At 34.7% G+C, this 23961-nt stretch overlaps 2 protein-coding genes across 2 annotated transcripts; both read left to right on the top strand.

Moving 5' to 3' along the window:
- Nucleotides 1-6849: 6849 nt before the first annotated feature.
- On the top strand, nt 6850-7791 carry LOC131908236 (olfactory receptor 8K3-like). Its single transcript, XM_059259286.1, has one exon. It carries the CDS (start codon nt 6850-6852, stop codon nt 7789-7791), a length of 942 nt encoding a protein of 313 aa, XP_059115269.1.
- Nucleotides 7792-21206: 13415 nt separating this feature from the next.
- On the top strand, nt 21207-22148 carry LOC131907766 (olfactory receptor 8K3-like). The gene has a single exon (XM_059258863.1). The coding sequence runs from the start codon at nt 21207-21209 to the stop codon at nt 22146-22148; it is 942 nt and encodes a 313-aa protein (XP_059114846.1).
- Nucleotides 22149-23961: the final 1813 nt, after the last annotated feature.

Genomic DNA, 23961 nt, shown 5'->3' with positions numbered 1-23961 from the left:
CTGCAAAAGAAATAGAAGCAATATAAAGAAAACACAAACTGACAGAATTCTGAAAATGGAAAATGGATAACATTGAAATTACAGATGCAGGCATCACAAACAGAACACAAGAGATGAAAGAGAGAATCTCAGATGTTGAAGATACAATAGAAGAAGTAGACTCCATAGTCAAAGAAAATGATAAATCTCAATAACTCCAAACACAAAACATCCACGAATTCTAGGACACGATGAAAGGACCAAACCTAAGAACAATAGGAAAAGAAGAAGGAGAAGAATTTCAGCTGAAAAACTCAGAAAATATATTTTACAAAATCATAGAAGAAAATTTTCCTAACCTAAAGAAGCACGTGCCTATAAAAGAACAAGAAGCAAACACACACAAAATCAGTAGACAGTAGGAAATAATCAAAAAAATCATAAATCAATAAAATAGAAAGAAAGAGAACAATCCAAAGAATGAAATGAAGATTTGGCTCTTGAGAAAATTATCAAGAGAAACAAACCCTTGTTCAAACTATCTAAATAGACAAGGAGAGAATATTCAAATTAACAAAGTCAGAAATGAGGACGGGGATATAACAACAGACACTGAGGATATCTAGAGAATAATTGGATCATACTTCAAAAAACTTGTACTCCAGCAAATGGGAAAATTTATCAGAAATGGATAAATATCTCAATAGATACCACTTACCAATGTTAAATCAGATAAACAAACTAAATAGACCTATAACCCCCAAAGAAATACATGTCATTAAAAGTATCCCTACCAGAAAAAAAAAAGCCCATGTCCAGAGTGTTTTAGAGCAGAATTCTACCAGACTTTCAAAGAAGACATAATACCAATATTCTTCAAATTATTACACAAAATAGAAACAGAAGGAACATTGCCAAATTCATTTTATGACATCACAGTCACCCTGATATATAAACCACACAAAGATTCAACATAGAAAGATAATTACAGACCAATTTCTCTCATGGACGTTGATGCAAAAATACTCAATAAAATACTCACAAAGCAAATCCAAGAAAGCATCAAAAAGATCATCCACCATGATCAAGTAGACCTATAACCCCCGAAGAAATACATGTCACATACAAAATTCTGTCAATTAATCCACCATATAAACTAAATGCAAGAAAACAACAACACATAAGCATCTCACTAGATGCTGAAAAGCCTTTGACAAAATCCAACACCCCTTCATGATAAAACTCTTGGAGAGATGAGATCAAGGATACAAGACAATTTACAGCAAGTTTACAGCCAACATCAAATTAAATGGAGACACATTTCCACTAAAATCAGGAACAAGACAAAGCTGTCCACTCTCTATAGTACTTGAAGTTATAGCCAGAGCAGTAAGATAACTAAAGGAGATCAAAAGGATACAAATTGGAAAGGAAGAAGTCAAACTTTCGCTATTTGCTTATGATATTATAGTCTAAATAAGCTACCCCCAAAATTCTACCAGGGAGCTCCTACAGCTGATAAATACTTTAGCAGGAATTTTAAAGCTTTAAATTATAATAGCTAAGTTATTTGAGAGTCTAATAAGATGCCTGGAGGATATAAACTGAAGTCAGGGACAACTGATATTCTACTCTGACTTTATCTATTTGTCTATGTGTGTATCTATGTATCTGTTTATCTATCAATCTATCTATCATCACCATCTATATCTATCTGCATATCTATTTTTCAATCCAATAATACCACTTATGTTCATTTTTCCACAAGTATTAATATTAAAATACTAAAGACATAATAATCTCATGTTCACTTCAGCATATGTTCTAGCCAAGATGTTGAAATCTACTTAAATATTATTGAAGTATTAATAATAGAATGCAATTGCATATTGCAAATCTTAAGTGCTTACGACGTTTGAATTCAGTCTAAATCCATGTTATAGGAATCCTGTAGGCATGCTCTCTACTCATATGTTGAGTATGATTTTATAAATATTTGAGTTGGTTAGAGTATATTAATTACATAAAACAAGAGGCTATAACATTTTCATATATTTGCATGATGACTTTCCATAGTCACTCCATTATTCCCTCCTGTCTTTCTCCTTACCCTGTGATGCCCTCCCTTTTCCCAGATATCACCCTTCATACCTTCATGTGTCCTTTATTGATTCATCTATTCATTTTATTTATATAGGATTTTATGTTTCCTTGGGGCTGGTTATAGTGATATGGTAAAAATTATTTACATGAACATGAACATTTTGCCAATGGCTATAGCACTGACAAAAACATCTTTCATTTCCCAGCAACCATTAACTACTTAATATTATCAAGGAAAGTTAAGATTTTGTGAATCACTCCCCACTTCATTATAGAATATTTGTGTTACCAATCTAATATTGGTCTTATGTGGGTCATCAATGCTGCTGTGAGTTCATTGGCTTTTTATATTTTGTTCCTGACCACTCTTTGAGGGTTTTATAGATACCAAGTTAAATCAGTATTCTCATTCTTGAATGAAAAAAAAAAGAAAACTCAAAAATGTTATGCTTATGACAGAAAAATTTCCAACACACCCAATTTATCTCCCTAAAAGCAGAATGGGTAAAAAAGTTTAGGACTTTCCTAAAGAGACTCAGACATAATTTTCTCAGGAAAAGATATTAAATGAATTGTAATGTGGAATGCCCCACCCCCCCAAGCATGCAACACTCAGAGACCAAAACTGAAAATGAGAGACAGGAGGACAGCCATCCTGGTATTCAGCTCAGCTGTGCTGGGACTGTGTCAAACAGCTCTGCTGACTTCATGACTCCAGCAGATATGGCTGGGCCAATTAGACTTTCAAAAGTATTGCTGGTAATTGTTTCTTGGCATCTCCTCAGGGAGAGTCTCTATAGTTTAAAAAAACACACATACATAGATCTCAGAAACCCATGCTGAGAGTCACAGTGGGAAATGAAGACAGGAATTTCACAACAGGTAGCAAAGTGTCAGGCAGAGCACTGTAGTTTTAGCATAAGGAGATATGGTACCCTTTGCTAAAGTCTCACCATCTGAAGATGCTCATTTCGGATTCATTGTTTAGTGTTTCTTTTTTTTTTTTTTTTTTTTTTTTTTGGTTTTTCGAGACAGGGTTTCTCTGTGTAGCTTTGCGCCTTTCCTGGAACTCACTTGGTAGCCCAGGCTGGCCTCGAACTCACAGAGATCCGCCTGGCTCTGCCTCCCGAGTGCTGGGATTAAAGGCGTGCGCCACCACCGCCCGGCTGTTTAGTGTTTCTAATAGTCCATGATGTCTGAGCAGGAAGAGAATTTCTTCATATCACTATTTCATGTTGATTTTTGGAGCATTTCCACTGAGGTTAAGAGGGCAAATGATATTAATTACCTTTTAAGTATACTCAGAAATATTTTTTTGGTATTTTATGCTTAGAAAACAACTCTCTCTCTCTCTCTCTCTCTCTCTCTCTCTCTCTCTCTCTCTCTCTCTCTCTCTAGTTCTCCATCTCTCTATCTTACACACACACACACACACACACTTAATTTTATAACTAGTGAAGGGCCAAAATGAGAAGAGATAGACAGTAAATAAAATGAAATATAAATAAGACATTTAAAGAAAACCAACTTTATTTAAAGGAAAGAATTTGAGAACACAAATGTTGTGTGTCATTATATTTTCTTTCTAATCTGTAGTTATATTTTTAATTTTATTTATTAAGGAGCACCTACAAAAAATTATTCCAAAACCTAGTGTGGTGGAGCACTAGGATAAGGAAATGAACTAACTATACACAGAATGACAGGAAAGAGAGAGAAAGAGACAGAAGAGAGATTATTAAAACAATGAGTGATGACATATATGTATGAAATGTCATATGAAAATCCACTTTCTTAACCTAACCTAAAATAATTGAAACTTTAACAAGTAATCTTTCTAGAGAAAAGTTATACATGTTTTTACTTTTGGATCCTTTAAAAATTTTAACACATTTTCCATGTGTATGCACATGTGCACAGACCAGAGGACAAGTACATGAGTCAGTTCTCCCCTCCCATCCTTGTGTCCTCAGGCTCACACTTGGATCCCCCTCACTCAGTGGTTTTACCTGTGGCAAGATCTCTCTAACCCATTGTCTGATTCTTTGATGAGGAAAATGAAGTTTTTATCCCATAGGAGGTGTGAAACCATTACTTGAGAGTCAAGAGAGACTTAATTATATCTTTAATGTTTCTTCCTTCTGTACTAAATGGTCTTAATTTTTCTGAGATTATAGTTTTCAAAAACAACATGCCAGCTATTCAGTTTGTATAATAAACTATTTGTAAAATGAATGATTTTTTTTACATTGAGCCCTAAGAGTATACAGGAGAAATTGTTTTTTTTTTTTTAATTATGAGAAAATTGAAAGTCAGTGTATTTAATTTTTTACCTATTTTTTATTGCAAAATAAACAAATAAAAGGGACCATGATTGAATGAATTAAGTTTTGCAATACTTGATATTTCTTACATGTTTAAGAGATGAAGTGTATAATGGTGAAAGGGAGAATGTCAGGCAGCTAAATTTTATAAATTTTTAAGTTATTTAAGTACAAATTATGTATACTCACCTTTAAGAAAAGAGGTGGGTGATTTCACTGCCATTTTATCAGAGACAACATTTTCTACCATAATTACAATTTGTACATATTATCAAAAGTAATAATTGTTCTCCTCCTGTGATTTTTCTCTGGCTCCTTGGAAGTATTCAGGCAAGCTTTCTTGGAGTATAGAAATTTACTACATGGTGTTCTATTTCATGTTTGGAAGCTGTTCCTGTGAACTAACCACACAGAATGATTTTCTGAACCAACTTGCATCTGTGCAAATGCCATTGTACTGCACTTTGATTTTGCTTTGTGGTATCTACACCACAGTTAAAGTTTTATACAGTATCAAGCATTAAACATCGATCACAACATTTGGCAACCATACTTGGAAATTCTATTCTAAAAATTACAATATTATAACATAGTACCCCTTGTTCAAAAGGGGCTTTTGAGAGTTTGATAATAAACTAATTTAATCCATTCTCTTAAAGTTTTTTCTCATTTTTAGTATTTGTCTAGATTCCAACATGAAGCCTTTGTATTCCTTGTGACATTAACATAAATTACATTATGTTATCAAAAAGGTGTCTTCTCTGAAAAAGATTAATATTTATGAAAGAGATTCACTTGAAAGCTTTATTAACATGATAATGTGATAAAAAGTTCAATCACAATGACAGCAAACTATGAATATTTCTTCTTGGCTGTTAAAGCTACAGACTAGGATAGCTTGTGTGTACCCCATTTGTCATGACTAACTTCTTATTTGCTCCTCTCTACAGACCTAACAAAGAAGCTAAGCCCCAACCCTTTGGGATGAGCACAAACAGATAAATAAGGAAAAATCTTTCAGGTAAGTTAGTGTAACCAGTGACTGGTTGAAATCCATGTGTTCATCATCTTTGTGGACTATAGCCAGAGAGCCCAGACTCCTTGGTTCACTCACTTACTTATACTTCAGGTTTTGAAAAGGGCATCCAGAGTTATCTTGGTATTATATAGGCAAAAAATATTTTTTACATACCACCTTACTTTCCAAAAGGAACTGTTATATATCATAGGTCAGTGTATAAGAGGGTTGCACAGATGCACTTACTCCCATGTCCTTTGGTTAGTTCAAATAAAGATAATTCTGAGTGAGATTGCATCTGACTATTAGGTATAGTTATTAATAACTCTGGACATTCTACTTGTATGTCTCAAGATTTTTTTTTTGCCCCCAGAGCTGAGGACTGAACACAGGGCCTTGCTCTTGCTAGGCAAGCGATCAACCACTGAGCTAAATCCCCAACCGCATATCTTTTTTTTTTTTTTTTTTTTTTTTTTTTTTTCCTGAGACAGGGTTTCTCTATGTATCTTTGCGCCTTTCCTGGATCTCGCTCTGTAGACCAGGCTGGCCTTGAACTCACAGAGATCTGCCTGCCTCTGCCTCCAGAGTGCTGGTATTAAAGGCATGCACCACCACCACCCGGCTCAAGATTCTTTAGATATACACATGTAACTAGAGTTGAGTGCATTTTAAAAAATTTTCAGTAGGTATGTGTGTTATTATTATTGGCATGCAACTTACATGTTATTACAAATATGTAATTGTTAGACGTCACAATGAAATAGTGATCATTTCAGAAATAAAAGCAAAGGTAAAAAGATTATCAACATGTGTGTAAATCCAGCTATATACAACTTGAAAGTTTTAACATATATATATGTATGTATGCATGTGTGTATACATATATATTCAGACACAGACATAGACACAGACAAACACACACACACACACACACACACACACACACATATATATATATACATCTGTCTGTTGAGAAACATTCCCATATACTGAAATTAACAGAGTCTGAGGCTGGAAATTGCCTGTGTTATACATGTGATGTAGAGAGAAGATTGTTTTCCATATTAACCACTGTCAAACCATTAGATTAAAGTGACAGTTCACATCTCAATTGGGAAAACCAGATATTGTTGGCAAAGAATTTTGTAATTCTCTGATCAAAACTTGCATTGGTAGAGAATCAAAGATTCATATCTATGTCTTTGTTTATTTCAAGCTCCATGATTGCATATAAATGTGTTTAGATGTGCATAAGAGTGTATGTGCATCTTTTTTTAAAATATAGATTAATTTTCAAAAATTAAATTGAAATGTTTGGACATATTGTAGCTTGAATAACAAAAATCCACAAAAAATTATAATATTTGAAATCTGTTGATTGTGCTGTGGTCTCTCTATTAAGAACAAATTTTCTAATATACACAGATGGAGACCCACAACCTCACAGTGGTGACAGAATTCATCCTGCTGGGCATCACTGAACGCCCTGAGCTACAGACCCCATTGTTCATACTGTTCCTCATCATCTATCTTATCTCACTGGTGGGCAATTTGGGCATGATCATCCTCACCATGGTGGATTCCAGGCTGAAAACACCCATGTACTTCTTTCTCAGACACCTCGCTATCACAGATCTTGGTTATTCAACTGCCATTGGACCTAAAATGTTAGTTAATTTTGTTGTCAGTCAAAATACAATATCATTTCATCTTTGTGCCACACAATTAGCCTTCTTTCTTCTGTTCATTGCTTGTGAACTGTTTATTCTATCTGTGATGTCCTATGACCGCTATGTAGCCATCTGTAACCCTTTGCTCTACAATGTAATCATGTCACAAACTGTATGTTGGGTACTGGTGGCAGTCCCATACCTTTACAGTGTATTTGTTTCTCTCATAGTCACTATAAATATTTTCTCTTCATCCTTCTGTGGCTACAATGTCATCCATCATTTCTACTGTGATGGTCTGCCCTTGATTTCTCTGCTCTGCTCAAATACAGAAGAAATTGCAATGATAATTTTAATTTTATCTGCTATTAACTTGATTTCCTCCCTTCTGGTCATCCTCATCTCCTATCTGCTTATTCTCAGAGCTATTCTCAGGATGAACTCGGCTGAGGGCAGACGGAAGGCTTTCTCCACCTGTGGGTCCCACCTGACAGTGGTCACTGTCTTCTATGGAACTTTGATATTTATGTATGTGCAACCTAAGTCCAGTCACTCCTTCAACACTGACAAAGTGGCTTCCATCTTTTATACACTAATCATCCCTATGTTGAATCCCTTGATCTACAGCTTGAGGAATAAAGATGTAAAACATGCCATTAAAAAGACAGGGAAAACTATATACAATAACTTCTCATAGAAGTCACAGGTGTTAAAACTTATCTTATTTCATAACAAATAAACTTAAATACTTTATAAGTTTCAGTAAAGAAAATACTAAAGAAATACTCTTCTCTGAAGAGGAGAAAGATTATAAACAAAAAAATTGAAGAAATGAAGTAGCACTGAAAAGTTGTTTTAAAATGTCTAGACCCAAAGAAGGTAACAATGTGTTTATTATGTATTAATGAAGGTAAAGGCAGGTGTCTTGATAATTTAAATAAGTTTTATGAATTGGACTTTACAATAAATTGTATGGTGCTCATATGTATCTGTGCATTTATTTGTATAAAAGTGCATTGTTATTATTTTAGTATTTACATATATTTAATATTCATATACTTGTATATGAAACTGTGTTAAAAATCTTATCAGAATATCAAGTAAGTGAAGTCTATCACTTTGATATTAAAGTCACAGTAATATCAGAGCACACAGACGCCTTCTTGGCGCAGACAATTCTACATCCTGATTCTGCTTCACTTCACTTTCATAGCAGTTCATATATGATTGCAATGGCAATAATTAATAGCATATATTTAGTGTTTAAATAGCTCCTGATTTCAACGTATCTTCTAATGTTGTATAATTCCAAATGTAGTGTGTGTGTGTGTGTGTGTGTGTGTGTGTGTGTGTGTGTGTTTATGTAAGATGGCTGATGTTTTCCATGGCAACTTCTACTACTTTATTATGTCTTGCTATTGGATTATCTTAATTTCTTACTTCCCATTTCTGTTTACTGAATGACTTAGCATTTGCTTTCTAGATGGAAAGTGTATCTCTTGCAAGTCATTTACTAAGTTTTGATAATTGGATGAAATGCCAATTCTATAATTAATTGGAATATGTAGGCAGGTCAATCAGGATTCCAAGATCAGCATGGACTACATAGTTAATCTGAGATCCATCTGAGTTACATAGAATGATTTGAAAAATGAGAACACTAATAAGGGAATAGCTTTAGGTTTTGTTTGACTATCATTCTGTGGGTTTGACCAAAAAGTAGATCTTATACATTATCAGATGAGTAGAACTTCAAAACTTTCTGTGGCAAAGAAAATCATCACCTGTAACAAAACTGATAATAAAACTGTGAAAATTAATATTTAAAATGGATATAAATAATCAAACTTTGTCATTCTGGCACTAAACACTGAGCATTGGACATTCTTTGATAAACAACATCTCTATGTCTACAAACACAATATTCAAATAAACAGCATGTAGTAGACTATTAAAACTCAATAAAAGTTTAATTTCATAAACTTGTCAATTAGTTTGCACACTATTTTGTCTCAAAGAAGAGAACTCCAAACCATCTGTGAAAAACAATTCATCATCACAAATCCTCTTGACAACAGGATTTAAAATGTTTTAAACAGTGCTCACAATTTTCTCTAGGTTAAAAGGAACAGAAAAGGCTTTTATTCTAGAAGTATTGTTTGTTTATTTAGTTTTTATCCATGATTCAGCACATTTTTTTTTTTTGGTTTTTCAAGACAAGGTTTCTCTGTGTAGCTTTGTGCCTTTTCTGGAACTCACTCTGTAGCCCAGGCTGGCCTCGAACTCATAGAGATCCACCTGCCTCTGCCTCCCGAGTGCTGGGATTAAAGGTGTGTGCCACCACCACCTGGCTTCACATTTTCAATTTGTTCATTTTTTATTCATTTTACATACAAACCACAGATCCCCCTTTCATCCTTCCTTCTGCTCTCCCCCAGGCTTCCCCTGCAACCCCAATCCCCTACTCCAAGAGGGCAAGTTCTCCCATGGGAGGACAGCTAAGCCTGGTACATTAAGTTGAGGCAGTACCAACCACCTCTCTGCTTTATCAGGGGTGAGCAAGGTGTCCCACCATAGGTAATGGGATCCAGAAAGCTGGCCCATGCCCCAGTGATGGATTCTGATCACACTGCCAGGGGCCCCTCAAAGAGATCCAGCTATACAACTCTCTCTCATAGGCAGAGGGTCTAGTCCAGTCCCATGCAGGTTCCACAGCTGTTGGTCTAAAGTTCCTGAGTTCCTTTGAGATTAGATCTCTCTGTAGATTTCTCCATCATGATCTTAACATATCCCCCCCACTTCCCCTTGCTCAGAGCTCAGCCTGGTACATGTTTGTGGATCTCTGCATCTGCTTCCATAAGTTACTGGATGAAGGCTCTATGATGTTAGTTAGGGTATTCACTAATCTGATTACTAGGGTAGGCCAGTTCAGGCACCATCACCACTGTTGCTAGTAGTCTAATCTGATGGCACTGTTTTCTTTACAGCTGAGTAATACTCCATCGTGTATATGTACCACATTTTCTTCATCCATTCTTCAGTTGAGGGGCCTCTATGTTGCTTCCAAGTTCTGGAGATTATGAATAATGCTGCTATGAACATAGTTGAGCAATTGTCTTTGTTGTATGCTTGAGCATCCCTTGAGTTTATGCCCAAGAGTGGTATCATTGGGTCTTGAGGTAGACTGATTCCCAATTTTCTGAGACATTGCCATACTAACTTCCAAAGTGGCTATACAAGTTTGCACTCCCACCAACAGTGGAGGAGTGTTCCCCTTGTACCACATCCTCTCCAACATAAGCAGTCATCAGTGTTTTTTAGCTTAGCCATTCTGACAGGTGTATGATAGTATCTCAGAGTCATTTTGATTTGCATTTCTCTGATGACTAAGGATGTTGAGCAATTCCTTAAATGTCTTTCAGACATTTGGGATACTTCTGTTGAGAATTGTGTTTAGATCTGCATCCCATTTTTTTTAAATTGGATTGTTTGGTATTTTGATGTCTAGTTTCTTGAGTTCTTTATATATTTTGGAGATCAACCCTCTGTCAGATGTGGGGTTGGTGAAGATCTTTTCCCATTCTGTAGGCTGTCATTTTGTCTTACGTTGGTGCACTTTGTTCATTTCTAACTAGAAGATAAAAGGCACAGTCCCTCTGGACCATTTCCTATAGGCTTTATCAAGTTTTATTAAGTGGATATAAACAAGGTGAATTAGGGACACTCATAGTATATTCAAACCTGCTTGTTCTGTTCTTTGAGTTAGAGTGCACTGCAGAATATCTGAAGCAATTTGAGGAGGGGCTGCAATCTAAAATTTCAAGATTAATTATGCTATATTTGTTAGATGCTTTTTTAAATAAACATGTTGGCTCTTTGCTGTAAAGTGCAAGTCACATACATTTTTCAAATTATGATTTACTCAGAGTAATGCCTAGCAACTAAAATCAATATTTTATCCAGTAAAGAAAATCTACCTTCATAATTTAAAATATTGTGGTCAAATACAGTTCTTCTTAAAGACTTTGTAATATTCCCAATTAATTAATATACTTCAAATAAGGATACTCATGAAAGCATAGAAAATATAGAAATGCTTTTAAACTTGATGTGTTAAACCAACAATATATTAAGTTTTGATACAAAGTGAATACAATTAATAAGCCTTTAATTTTTTTGCAATAGGGTTTGTGTATTCCCTTAGGGGACATATCCCTAAAGAACAATGAATCTCCCTTATTCAGCAATCATAAATTAACATCAATAGATTCTCACTCAGAGTTAAGACTGCTTCACTAATTCCCCCTTTGTACTTTGAGATTTTCCTGCCTTGACCTCATGTCATTCTTGTGCATGAAGTTACAGCCACTTTCAGTTCATTAGCACAACAGTTCTGATATGTCTGGAAATCACAGTTTGGCTATGATCATGGACTACTCCTGATGCTTACACTTCTCCTCATACCCACACCTCTTCTGGGATGATACCTTGCTAGCAAGTGATATGATATAGATGTCACATTTAGGGCTGCGTATTTTAAAGTCTTTTATTCTCTACACCCTGAGCATTTTGGGTCACTATTAATCACCATTTATTGCAAAATAATGATTCTGTGATGCATGTTGGGAGACACACTTATCTATAATTATGAGTCTTTAGAGTCTCCTCATCTCAGAAAGCATGTTCTGAATAGAGACACCAGTGTCATCACAAATTAATTCATTTCTTTCAATATTTTTTTCCTTTTCCAAATGGAACATGAACAGTCAATTTCATCTCATGATTATAGTAAAACTATGACAAGGATTTATTCTCTTTTGTAAAATACTGCATTATTTGTAATCTCTTCTTAGTCAATGCTCATATTCAAAATATTCAACAAAACTAATGTCTACTCCTTTATATTTTAATCTATGAGATTTTGGATGTGTTCACATATATTAACTTTGATTTTAGAAGTTACCTATGAAGTGTTCTAAATTTGCCAGAAAAGTTGTGTAGATAATATACAGAAAGATTTCAAATCATATCAAATTACCCATGTAATTGAAACTTTTATTTAATTTTATCTGTATACTGTCACTCACAACAAAAATAAATGCAAAATATTAAGCATTAAAATGTATTATAATGAAACAACACACCACTTTTTCCTTTCTCCAAGAATAATTGTGAGTCTTCATTATTAAATCAGTGCTAAAAACCATTCTTCCTAATTTGCTTAGGCATCCTTATATGTTTGTAGGATCTTGACTGTAATATACAAATAAATTTATCAAAATTATAATGAAAAGTGTCCTTAGAATAAAATTTATGAGTACACATTGATATCACATAGATATATTACTTGTGGTGCATACAAAGGAATCAAGATGCATGATGTGAAAGACACAAAGAATAAATAAGAAAGAAAATTCAAAAATAAATCATAATAAAATAGTAAAAAATAAATAGAAATACAGCACAAATCCTGTGTTAGTGATGGCGTAGTGGAGAAAAAATTTGAAATAAGTACAATGAACAAGATGCTTGACTTAGTTGCCCACCTATTTATCATTTCAGATCAGTGAAGTATTCAGTACAGCCACTGGGATGTACACAAACACTTTGAAAACAAACTCTTCGTGTTAAGTTTATGCCCTTGTTAAAAATGCAAAACAGTATACACATGTGACTTTTGAGAACTCCTTGGAACAGTATAGATACAATATAGCATGAAATCCTCCTTCATTTCTTCAAAACATGAACAGGCAGGTCTTCCCAAAAATATTTTCAATGAAATATTTGCCCAAATTTACCTTTGTGTACACTATGATAAAACACATCAGGAATATATTGTGATTATATTCCCTTTGATTTCTTCAGTGAAATGAAATTTGGTCTACTCTAGTGAACTTATGCATCTACTCAATATCTGTCACATGTTAACACTTTTAGCTACAGTATCTGTAAGTATAAGCAATTCATAATTCAGTTTTACAGAAGCGGATTTTTATAATTGTTCTTAGCTGCTCTTGCAAAATAATAAGTATATATATATATTACAACATACTATTAGATATACTGATTATATATCGCTATGCATTTACAATTATAGAAATGGTAAGTGCAAATTTTCTTTTGTTTTAGTGATGCTTGTTTCTTATACATTTCCCTATGCTAAATGTTCTCACTTGTGACTTTACTTTTTTAATAAAATATATTCATTTATATTACAACCTGACTACGGTTTCACCTCCCTCCTCTCTTCTCATTCCCCCGCCACCTCTCCTTTGTCCCACTCCACCAATCCACTCCTCTGCTTCCTTTCAGAAAGGGGCAGGCCTCTCATGGGTGTCTACAAAGCCTAGCATATCAAGTTGAGGTAGGACTGAGCTCCTCCCCTCATATTGAAGCTTGGTAAGGTGACCCAGTATGAGGAATAGGTTTTCAAAATCCTGCCAAAGCCTCAGGAACAGGCCCCACTCCCATTGCTAGGAGTCCCACAAATAGACCATGCTATAAAACTGTCACAAATATGTAGAGGGCCTAGGTCGGTCCCATAGAGACCCCGTAGCTATCAGACCAGAGTCTGTGAACTCCTATGATGCCAGGTTGGTTGTCTTTATGGGTTCCTTTCTACTGATCTTGACCCCCTTGGATCTTATACTTCCTTATTTCTCTTCAGCAGGATTCCTGGATCTCTGCCCAGTGCTTAGCTGTGGATCTCTGCATTTGCTTCCATCAGTTACTCGATGAAGGCTCTATGATGACAATTCGGGTAGTCACCAATCTGATTACAGGAGATAGTCAGTTCAGGCTACCTATCCACTATTGCTAGGAGACTTAGCTAGGGTGATTCTTGAAGATTCGTGAGGGTCCCTTGCACCGGGTTTCTTTTTTCTTTTTTTTTTTTTTTTCAAGACAGGGTTTCTCTATGTAGCTTTGTACCTTTCCTGGAACTCACTCTGTAGTCCAGGATAGCCTCGAACTCACCAGGTTTCTAACTGACCCCAAAATGTGTCTTGTCCCAATCAAGACATCTCTTTCATTAATCTCCCTTTCTGTTAAATACCCAATCCCATTTCTCATGTTCCCATCCCCACCGGCCCCCAGTTTACCCATGAAATATCTTCTATTTCCTCTTCTCAGGGAAATCCATGTATCCCTCTTTGGGTCTTTCTTATTACCTAGCCTTTCTGGGGCTGTGGGTTTTAGCATAGTTATCCTTTATTTTACAGCTCTATCCACTTATGAGTGAGTAAATACCATGTTTGTTGTTCTGAGTCTGGGTTACCTCACTCAGGATGATTTTTTCTAGTTCCACCTATGTGACTTCAAATTTCCTGATGTCATTCTTTTTAACAGATGAGTAACACTCCATTATGTAAATGTACAACATTTTCTTTAACTATTCTTCAGTTGAAGGATATCCAGGATATTTCCAGGTTGTGGCTATTATGAATAACATTACTATGAACATAGTTGAGCAAGTGTACTTGTGGAAAGATTGAGCATAACTTTTGGTATATGCCTAAATTGGTATCACTGAGTCTTGAGGTAGATTGATTCCCAATTTTCTGATAAACTACCCAAGTGACTTTTTCCAAAATAGCTGTACAAGTTTGTGCTCCCACCAGAGATTTATATTACAGTGTGGTTATGCAACCCAAATGGACTTATAAAGTTGACAGATGCCTTTTACCTGTTCAAACACAGAGGAGAAAGTCATCTTTAGTTGATTTGTGCACACCACACATTTCATACTTGTATTAATGCAGATATGTATGTTACTTTTTTTCTTTTATGCCACTGAACTTTTTTTTCTTTTTATTTATTTATTTTTTTTATTCTGCAATACAGTTCAGTTCTATATATCAGCCACAGATTCCCTTGTTCTCCCCCCTCCTGCCCCACTCACCTTCCCCCCAGCCCACCCCCTATTCCCATCTCCTCCAGGGCAAAGCCTCCCCCAAGGACTGAGATCAACCTGGTAGACTCAGTCCAGGCAGGTCCAGTCCCTTCCTCCCAGGCTGAGCCAAGTAACCCTGCATAGGCCCCAGATTTCAAACAGCCAACTCATGCAATGAGCACAGGACCTTGTCCCACTGCCTGAATGCCTTTCAAACAGATCAAGCCAATTAACTGTCTCACCCATTCAGAGGGCCTGATCCAGCTTGGGACCCCCTCAGCCATTGGTTCATAGTTCATGTGTTTCCATTCGTTTGGCTGTTTGTCCCTGTGCTTTATCCAACCTTGGTCTCAACAATTCTCGCTCATATAAACCCTCCTCATTCTCGCTAATTGGACTCCCAGAGCTCCACCTGGGGCCTAGCCATATATGTTACTTTTAAAAGTTTGTATATTTTCAAAATGAAAGGACCACATACCAATGAAGACAAGTGAAGCAGCCTAGATGATCCAGCCTCTCAGAATGCCTCTGTTGCCACTTACTCAAAAGTCTGCATCCAGGAACACTTCAACATGGCTAGCTACGATGATCCAGCCTCACAGACCACTCCAATCATTACTTCAGATAAGCCCTGCACTTTCCCATCACACAAAGACTGGAAAACAAATTATACAAGTAGCTCTCCCAGGACTTGACCATTATCCAAATTTTCTTAGGGACACTTCAGGATGCCATCATCTCCAGACATCCTGAAACAATTTTAAGAACAAAACACTCACATTCAAAAAAGTTGGGGTGGGTGGGTTTTGGTCATTCAGTGGGTTATGGATGTTTGTTGTCATTTGGTGGGTTTATTTTTATTTTTTATTTTTTTACAAGTTGTTACTGGTCATGGTCATGGAAGAAACTAAACAAAGATAGTTAGATTATGGGATTTCTTTCTTTCTCTTTCCTCTATCCTTCTTTCTCTCTTATCTTGTGTTGGCTGAAAAATGGAGGATAAGGGATAAAAAGAAAAAAGGGGAGGATATAGAAATGATAGAATAAAAGGGTAAATTATTGAGTCTACTTTTAAATTAGAAAGCAGCTACTAGTCTCAAATATTTTACATTGATTTAGATTTTTGTATATTGATAGAAATTTGAGGTTAAATACTGTATACATGTTTCTACACTTGTTTGAGGTATTGCACCTATGCAACTCATTTTAAAAATGTAATGTAAAGTTCTAGTCCTTGAAAGTACTGTTATAAACTGTTTAGGAAAATTAAGAAATATAGGTAAGTAGTTAGTCACATATGACAGTCAAACTTGTAATCAGGTGTGTTTTCAAGCTCAAGGAGAGATATATTTTAGATAGGTGATCTTCAAACACTTTGGAAATCTACGGAATATGGCATTTAAGATGTTTTAATAGCATAAAGCTTCTCATGAAAGTGAGACATATCTGCTCCTTTCAGTACCAATCTATTTCAAAGGAGATGATGGGTTTTGAAGAATATCTGTATGGAGTTTGGTTAAGATGTTGCAAACCTAGCCCTTTGGCAAGAAACTTCCATTGCCTCAACTGCTGACAGTATGCTGTTCAAATTGGACATGCATGTCACAAAGGAAGTCAATTGCTGAACTTTTCCAAGAAAAGGTAGGCAAGTCTATCAAAATTCCTGCTTCACAGAAAAGTCTATTAGATATTCTGGGCCTGTAGAATGAAAATAGATGGCCAGTGTTGCAGAGGAACCCTGGGTCACTCTCCAGGCAGACAGTTGTCTTGGTCATTTCTATAGTTTTGGAAGTTGCTTGCCCTCTATTTTCTGTTTACTCAATAAATATTTATCCTTCTTGGATCTCAGATTGGGTTGAAGACTAGATATTTATAGTTTTAAAGTTTTCCTTCTTACCTAATTCAGAAAACAAACTCACCAAAGATATGTATAGTTTATAAAGGTTAAGAGACATAAAAGGTTAAGTAGTTTATCTAAGAAAATGTTTTAAGGCCTAAAAAGGTATTTTTAGATTGGTAATACAGTTATGGAAAGTTATTTAGGTACAAAACTTTGGACTCATCAAGATGGGATAGATAATAGAGTACTTTCTCCAAAGGGACCAAAACAAATGGACTGGATTTTGTGGTTGTAATTATTACCTGATAATTGTCATAACTGTATACAGTTTATTGATATTAGAGAAATGAACTTTTCTGGACTAAAAGGGGCAATGTTAGAATAATATTTTTGTATACTATGTGAAGATGTGTCTCTGTTCTTCCTCACCTGCCTAAGGCACCTTCTGATTGGTTTAATAAAGATCTTAATGGCCAATAGCTAGCTAGGCAGGATAAGATAGGTAGGATTTCTGAGGAGATATAGGAACTCTGGGAAAGAATCCGAGGTGCAAAAGATTTGCCAGCCAGAAGCAGAGGAAGTGGGACATAAGGTACAGAGGAGAGTTTATGATCGACAGGGGCAGAGTGTAGATTAATATAAATGGGTTAATTTAAGTTTTAAGAACTAGTTGGGAACAAGCCTAAGCTAAGGCCAAGCTTTCATAATTAGTAAAAAGTATTCATGTCATTATTTCCGAGCTGGCATTCCAAGAAAGACATATCAATTTTTTCTATGAAGTATATATATGACAAGTGAAATAATACTAAGTAAGCACACTTTAAAATAACCGTTGAAGTGATTAAAGTGTAAATTAAATACAATCACTGTACACAAAAATGTTAGATCTGGGGTATTTCAGTCCCATTTTCTTGGAGGCTACAGCTTCTACTATGGTCACCATTGTAAATAATTTTATTTTTTGTTTTACCCAAAAAATACTGACACATACACATTTTTACAAAATTAATAATTCTTCCCCTCTCTCTGGTGCACTACAAGTATTCAGACATGCCTTCTTGGAGTATGGAAATTTATTGCTTTGTGTTCTATGTCATGTTTGGAAAATGTTCCTGTGAACTAACCATACAGAAATATTTTATGACCCTCACTTGAATCCATGTAAATGTAATCATACTGCATTTAGGTGTAGTTTTTTGGTATCTACACCACAGTTAAAGTTTTAGCCGGTATCAAGTATTAAACATCTATCACAACACTGGGCAACCCTATTTAGAAATGTTATTTCTAAAAATTTTACTATTGTAATATAGTACCTTTTAATCAATGGGAGATATTAAGAGATCATTAAGACAATTGTATTATAATAAAAACATGCCAATTGGTTTGAATACAAAGGAAGAAAATTCCAAATCATGTATGAAAAGAATTTCAACATCATAAAAATTCTTGGCAGTAGGATCTACAGTGTTTTAAATAGTGCTCAAAATATTTTTCTCTCAGTGAACAGCAGCAAAAGAGACTTTACTCCTGAAATATCTGTATGTGTTTCTTTGTTTGTGTTCTTTTCCTATCATTCTGCACATTTTCATTTTGATAATTTCTAACCAGAAGATAAATGAGACATAATCCCTCTTGGGCATTTCTTGTTGATTTTATCACTGATGATTAAATGGATATAAGCAAGGTGATTAAGGCCATTTATAGTGTATTCAAACCTGCATATGATGTTCTGTGGGTAAGAGTGAACTGCAGAACATATGAAGGATTGGAGTGGGAGAGCTGGAATGTAAAATTTCAAGATTATCTTGCTATTTTGTGATAGACATTTTATTTAATAATTGTGTTAGTTCTTGATTGTGGTGTGCAAGTCACACATATTTATCAAATTCTGATAATGCCTAGCAATTAAGATAAAGAACAATTATCTGTAAACATAATTAATTGCATTTAAACTAATAGCAGTGTTCCTTAAAGAGTCTGTAATTTTCCTGCTTAGTGGATAGACTTCAAAGTAAAGATATTCATGAATGCATATAAAGTACAGAAATATGCCTGTATTTGATATGTTAAATTAGTTAGTTTATTATTTATTGATATGAAGAATGCATTTAATGAACCTTTAAAGGTTCATTTAAAGAATGCATGCAACAGAGTATGGTTATTCCCTCAGGAGGCTCATCCTAGCTTAGTAATGACTCTTGATTACTCAACAAAAATATATAAACATCAAAAGCTTCTAAGCTAGGGTTGGAATTTTCTCACCATATCACTATCCATACTCTTTATCTCTAGTAGTTCTTCTGCATGGAATCACAGCCAGTTTTATTTCATGAGCAGTACAACTCTGTTATGTCTAGAAAATACTATTTGGCTATAATCACACTGCCTCTGATGCTTTTAATTTCTTCAGACCAACAACTCTCTTCTGGGATGATGCAAGAGCCTTGGTAGCAAGTGGTATGATATAGATGTCATATGTAGTGTTGAGTACTTTGGAGTCTTTTATTTTCTGCACACTGAGCACTTGTGAGTCTCTGTTAATAACCATTTACTGCAAAAGTTTGATCCTATGACGAGTCTTGAGAAATCCACTTATCTATGTGTGTAAGTATTTATGTCTCTCTGATCTTTCAGAATTCACCCCAATACCTGGCTCCTGAGATTTTTTCATTAATAAGACCTTCCTTTTAGATTTGTGTTACAGGGTCACTTTTAAAAAATTTTTCACTTAGCATCTTTATAGGAGATTCTTTTCAAAGACCTATAACCTCACTGGCCTCAGGATTTTTGGCTCCTTAAATGGTGACAGCTATGATTTCTATCTTGTAAGGGTTAGTTCTCTCCTTCTGCTATGTGGGTTCCAGAGATCCAAACATGTCTTCCTGATTGGCAACAATCACCCTTTAGGAGCTAAGCCATCCTTAGAAATGTTCCTGTTCCTATCTTAAGGGAAATGGGGTTTTATTCCCAAAATGAGTGTGAAAAAATTAGTAGAGAGCAAAAAGATGCTTAACAGTTGATGCAGAATAATGACACATTTTTCATATTTTGTGCTAGATTACACTAAATTATTGAGGAAATTAGTTTATAAAATATGATTCAGGTATTTGTATTCCTTGATTGAAAATTGATATTCTATTTACCTTATTCTTTTGACTTTTTATCATTGTAAAAAGCCAATAGAAAAGGAGAGAAAATGTGGTTTCCAGAATTTCTAGAGCCATTTATCTGTTTTAATGGTCTGATTTTTTAATATTGAATATGAGAAATGTATGTCTTTATTAAAGCATCAGTAGATGCACAAAGGAAAATAGCAGATAACGTATTGGAAGCCACATGATATCATTTATGCAAGCAAAAGTAGAAATATGAATAAATCACCTTTAAACAGGATTTTACAAAACTGATTTCGTTGTTCTTTTTCAATGAGTAAGTTATAACAAGTAACTGTCTGAATTCCCTGTGATCATCATGATTGTAAATTATCATCAGGGAGCAGAGAATCCCTGAAACACTTTGTCTCCCTTCTTCTTCTTAATGAACAGTACAAAGTCCTCTTTCTTTTACTTATCCTGAGAAAGTATTTTATTCATCTTAAATTATTTTTTTTCAAATGAGTATTTATATACACTAGGTCAAAGTGCAAGTGATTGCTCAGATATACTCCATGCCATTCTGCTTCTTCAAATAAAGACAATTACATTATGATGTGCTATTATTTTCTCATATATATAATATATAAAATACAATGCTTACATGTTATGACTTGTAGCTGTCTTACATGTAGGTGTTAGGGTTCTATGTAACTACACATGTAGTTAGAGTTGGCTAAATTTTTGAAAACTCTCACTAGGTGTCTATATTATAATTGGCATGAATCTTATGTAGTATAACAAAATATAATTTTTAAGTGTCTAAATGTATATTAATTGTATAAAAGATAAAAGATAATTTTTACCCAAGTATGTGAAACTCCACAATCTACAATTTTTAAAGATTTATTTTGCTTTTCACATCCGTAATACCTTTGTATCTCCACATGAGTCTATTCGTCATGGTTTATCATCTTTTTAATTTTAAGATTTTGAGCTATATATGCTTACATATTTCACAAATGGTCATAATTCCCTGTCATAGTTTTACTATAATCATGAGAATGAAGGTGACAGCTTATGTTCCTTTTGGCAAAGAAAATCATTAAAAGCAGCTGAGTAATGACCTTATGAATCTATGTCTTTTGTACAGATGGGCTCATATTCATATATTTTATTAGATATATATGACATTAATTAGTTTCCAAAATAAAATCACCATATACATTTGGAAACTACTGATAACACTTTTGGTTCTATTCAGAAAGACTTTCTGATGAGCTAGAATGCAGACCCACAACCTCACAGTGGTGACAGAATTCATCTTGATGGGCATCACTGAACGCCCTGAGCTGCAAGCACCATTATTCGGACTGTTCCTCATTATCTATCTGATCTCACTGGCTGGCAACTTGGGCATGATCATCCTCACCATGGTGGACTCCAGGCTGCAAACACCCATGTACTTCTTTCTCAGACACCTTGCTACTACAGATCTTGGTTATTCAACAGCTGTGGGACCCAAAATGTTAAGAAATTTCCTTGTGGATCAAAATACAATATCTTTTTATTTTTGTGCTATCCAGTTGTCTTTCTTTATTATATTCATTGTTAGTGAATTTTTTATTCTCTCTGCAATGTCTTATGACCGATATGTTGCCATCTGTAAACCACTCCTCTACACTGTCATTATGTCACAAAGAGTATGTTGGATACTAGTCATCATCCCCTATCTCTACAGTTTAATTGTCTCACTTCCACTTACCATTAAGATTTTCACTTTATCCTTCTGTGACCACAATGCCATCAGTCATTTCTACTGTGATTGTCTGCCCTTGTTATCTTTGGCCTGCTCAAATACACAAGAAATTGAGGTGATAATTTTGATCTTATCAGCTTTTAATTTGCTTTCTTCTCTTCTAGTAGTCATTGTGTCCTATCTATTCATCCTTACATCTGTTCTCAGGATGAACTCAGCTGAGGGCAAAAGGAAGGCTTTCTCTACATGTGGGTCCCACCTGACAGTAGTCATTGTCTTCTATGGGACTTTGATATTTATGTATTTGCAGCCTGTGTCCATTCACTCCTTTGACACTGATAAAGTGATTTCTGTCTTTTACACTCAGGTTATCCCTATGTTGAATCCCTTAGTCTACAGCTTGAGGAACAAAGATGTAAAAGATGCCCTTAAAAAAACAATGGGAAAGCTACGCAATATTGTCTTGTAGAGTTTGCATATTATTAAAGTTTATTCAAATAATTCACAATAGTGAAATAAGTATCCATGACAAGAAAAGCAGAAGATATGCTCTCTGTATGCTTGTCTGTCTGTCTGACATGTGTCTGTCTGTTTCTCTCTCTTATTTATAAATAAACACAGCAGCACAGAACATTGCTTTAGAATGAAAGGACAACATATGAACTAACAGGGTTAAAGTCTATGAGTAAGGAGACTAAAAGCTGTCAGGACAATTTAAATGGATATTTATTTTTGATATTACAATAAATCATTCAACGTTAATGTGTGTCTTTGTTTTACTATCTACAAGTTAAGTCTTTGTATTTATTACTTTTACACATTTGTAACTTAATATAAAATCAAACTTTATGATTTTATCAAGAGACAAAATGTATTGCTTAGATATTAATGCCTCATTCATATCAATATACTCATCTACTTATTTTCCACCCAGATACAATGCTCTGCTGCATTATTTTTACGTAAGAGCCCAATAGTGCTTACTAGTTTAGTATGTTTATTGATTACACAGGAATTAATTTCAATTCACCATTTAATTTTGTCTAATTCAGAGCATATGTATATGTAAGTGAATGGATTGATTGTGGTACATGGATTGAGTTCTATGAAAGCATCTATTATGTTACTATTATCCTATTACTGGCCTAATCATAATTCCTTACTACCCTTTTCTGTTTAATGGATAGATTCTGTATTCATTATATACATAAAATAATATTTGTTTAAAAATTCGCTGTGGGATGAAAAGTCTAATTTATAATGTGATGGCAGTAAGATCAGAACTTCGAGACCAGCCTTTGCCACATAGTTGAGGCCATCTGGGATATAAAATATGATTTTAAAATGAAACACTAGTGGCATTCATAAAGGAATTGCTCTAAGTTTTGTTTTATCTTGAACTGTGGATATGTAATCAAAGCCAAATAAACACACCATCATCTAAGTAGTGCTGAAATGAATTAAAATGTGTCAATGTGGCAAAGAATATCTTCATCAGGGTGAAAATATCAGTGCAAATAATACTATTTATAACCTATGTTACTAATGAAATGTTGCCTTCCTTTAGGTAGATATTGAGACAAGTATTTGTACGTTGATATCAGATACTTGAGCCCAGCCTGAACAACATCTCTCACTTGAAATTCATACATCTAATACAAAATTTATATACAAAGTATATTACTGTTACTATTAATACTTACAAAACAAATTACTTTTTTTTAAAAAAAAAAGATTGCTAATAGTTTGGATAATTTTTTTGCTTCAAAGCCAAAAAAATGACACATATTGGAAATACGACCTGACAGCAGAAATCATCATGGATTTGTTCATCTAAATATTTAGATTTTATTTTTATAGTGGTATGTTCATGTGAACAGGGTGTTCAAAGAGGCTAGAAAAGAGTATTGGAACCCCTGAAACTGGAGTTACAGGTGTTTGTAACCTGTATGTTTTAGGAGCTAGGAATCACTTCAGATCCTTGGTAAGAGCACCATGCCATTTTAATGGCTTAGCCATCTCTCCATGGATTAAGCATTTCAAGTACTGGGAAGAAAACAGTCTCTCAGTGAAGAGGAATAACTCAGGCCTTTTCCCATAGATTTTGATTTGTTACTTGATAGGGAATTGTCACATTGCTTCTCTTTAACTGGAAGATAAATGAGGTATAATCGCTCTGTGATACCTCCTCTGGGCTTTTAAGCACTGATAATATAGGCATTTCTCTTGAGTTAATGATAGCTTTATGTTATGTTGTATCTATTTTGTCCCAAGGAACTCTC

Source organism: Peromyscus eremicus, chromosome 4 (assembly GCF_949786415.1).
Source record: "Peromyscus eremicus chromosome 4, PerEre_H2_v1, whole genome shotgun sequence".
Lineage (NCBI taxonomy): Eukaryota > Metazoa > Chordata > Mammalia > Rodentia > Cricetidae > Peromyscus > Peromyscus eremicus.
Note: the sequence above shows the minus strand (reverse complement) of the source record. Positions and strands in the feature narration are given on the sequence as shown.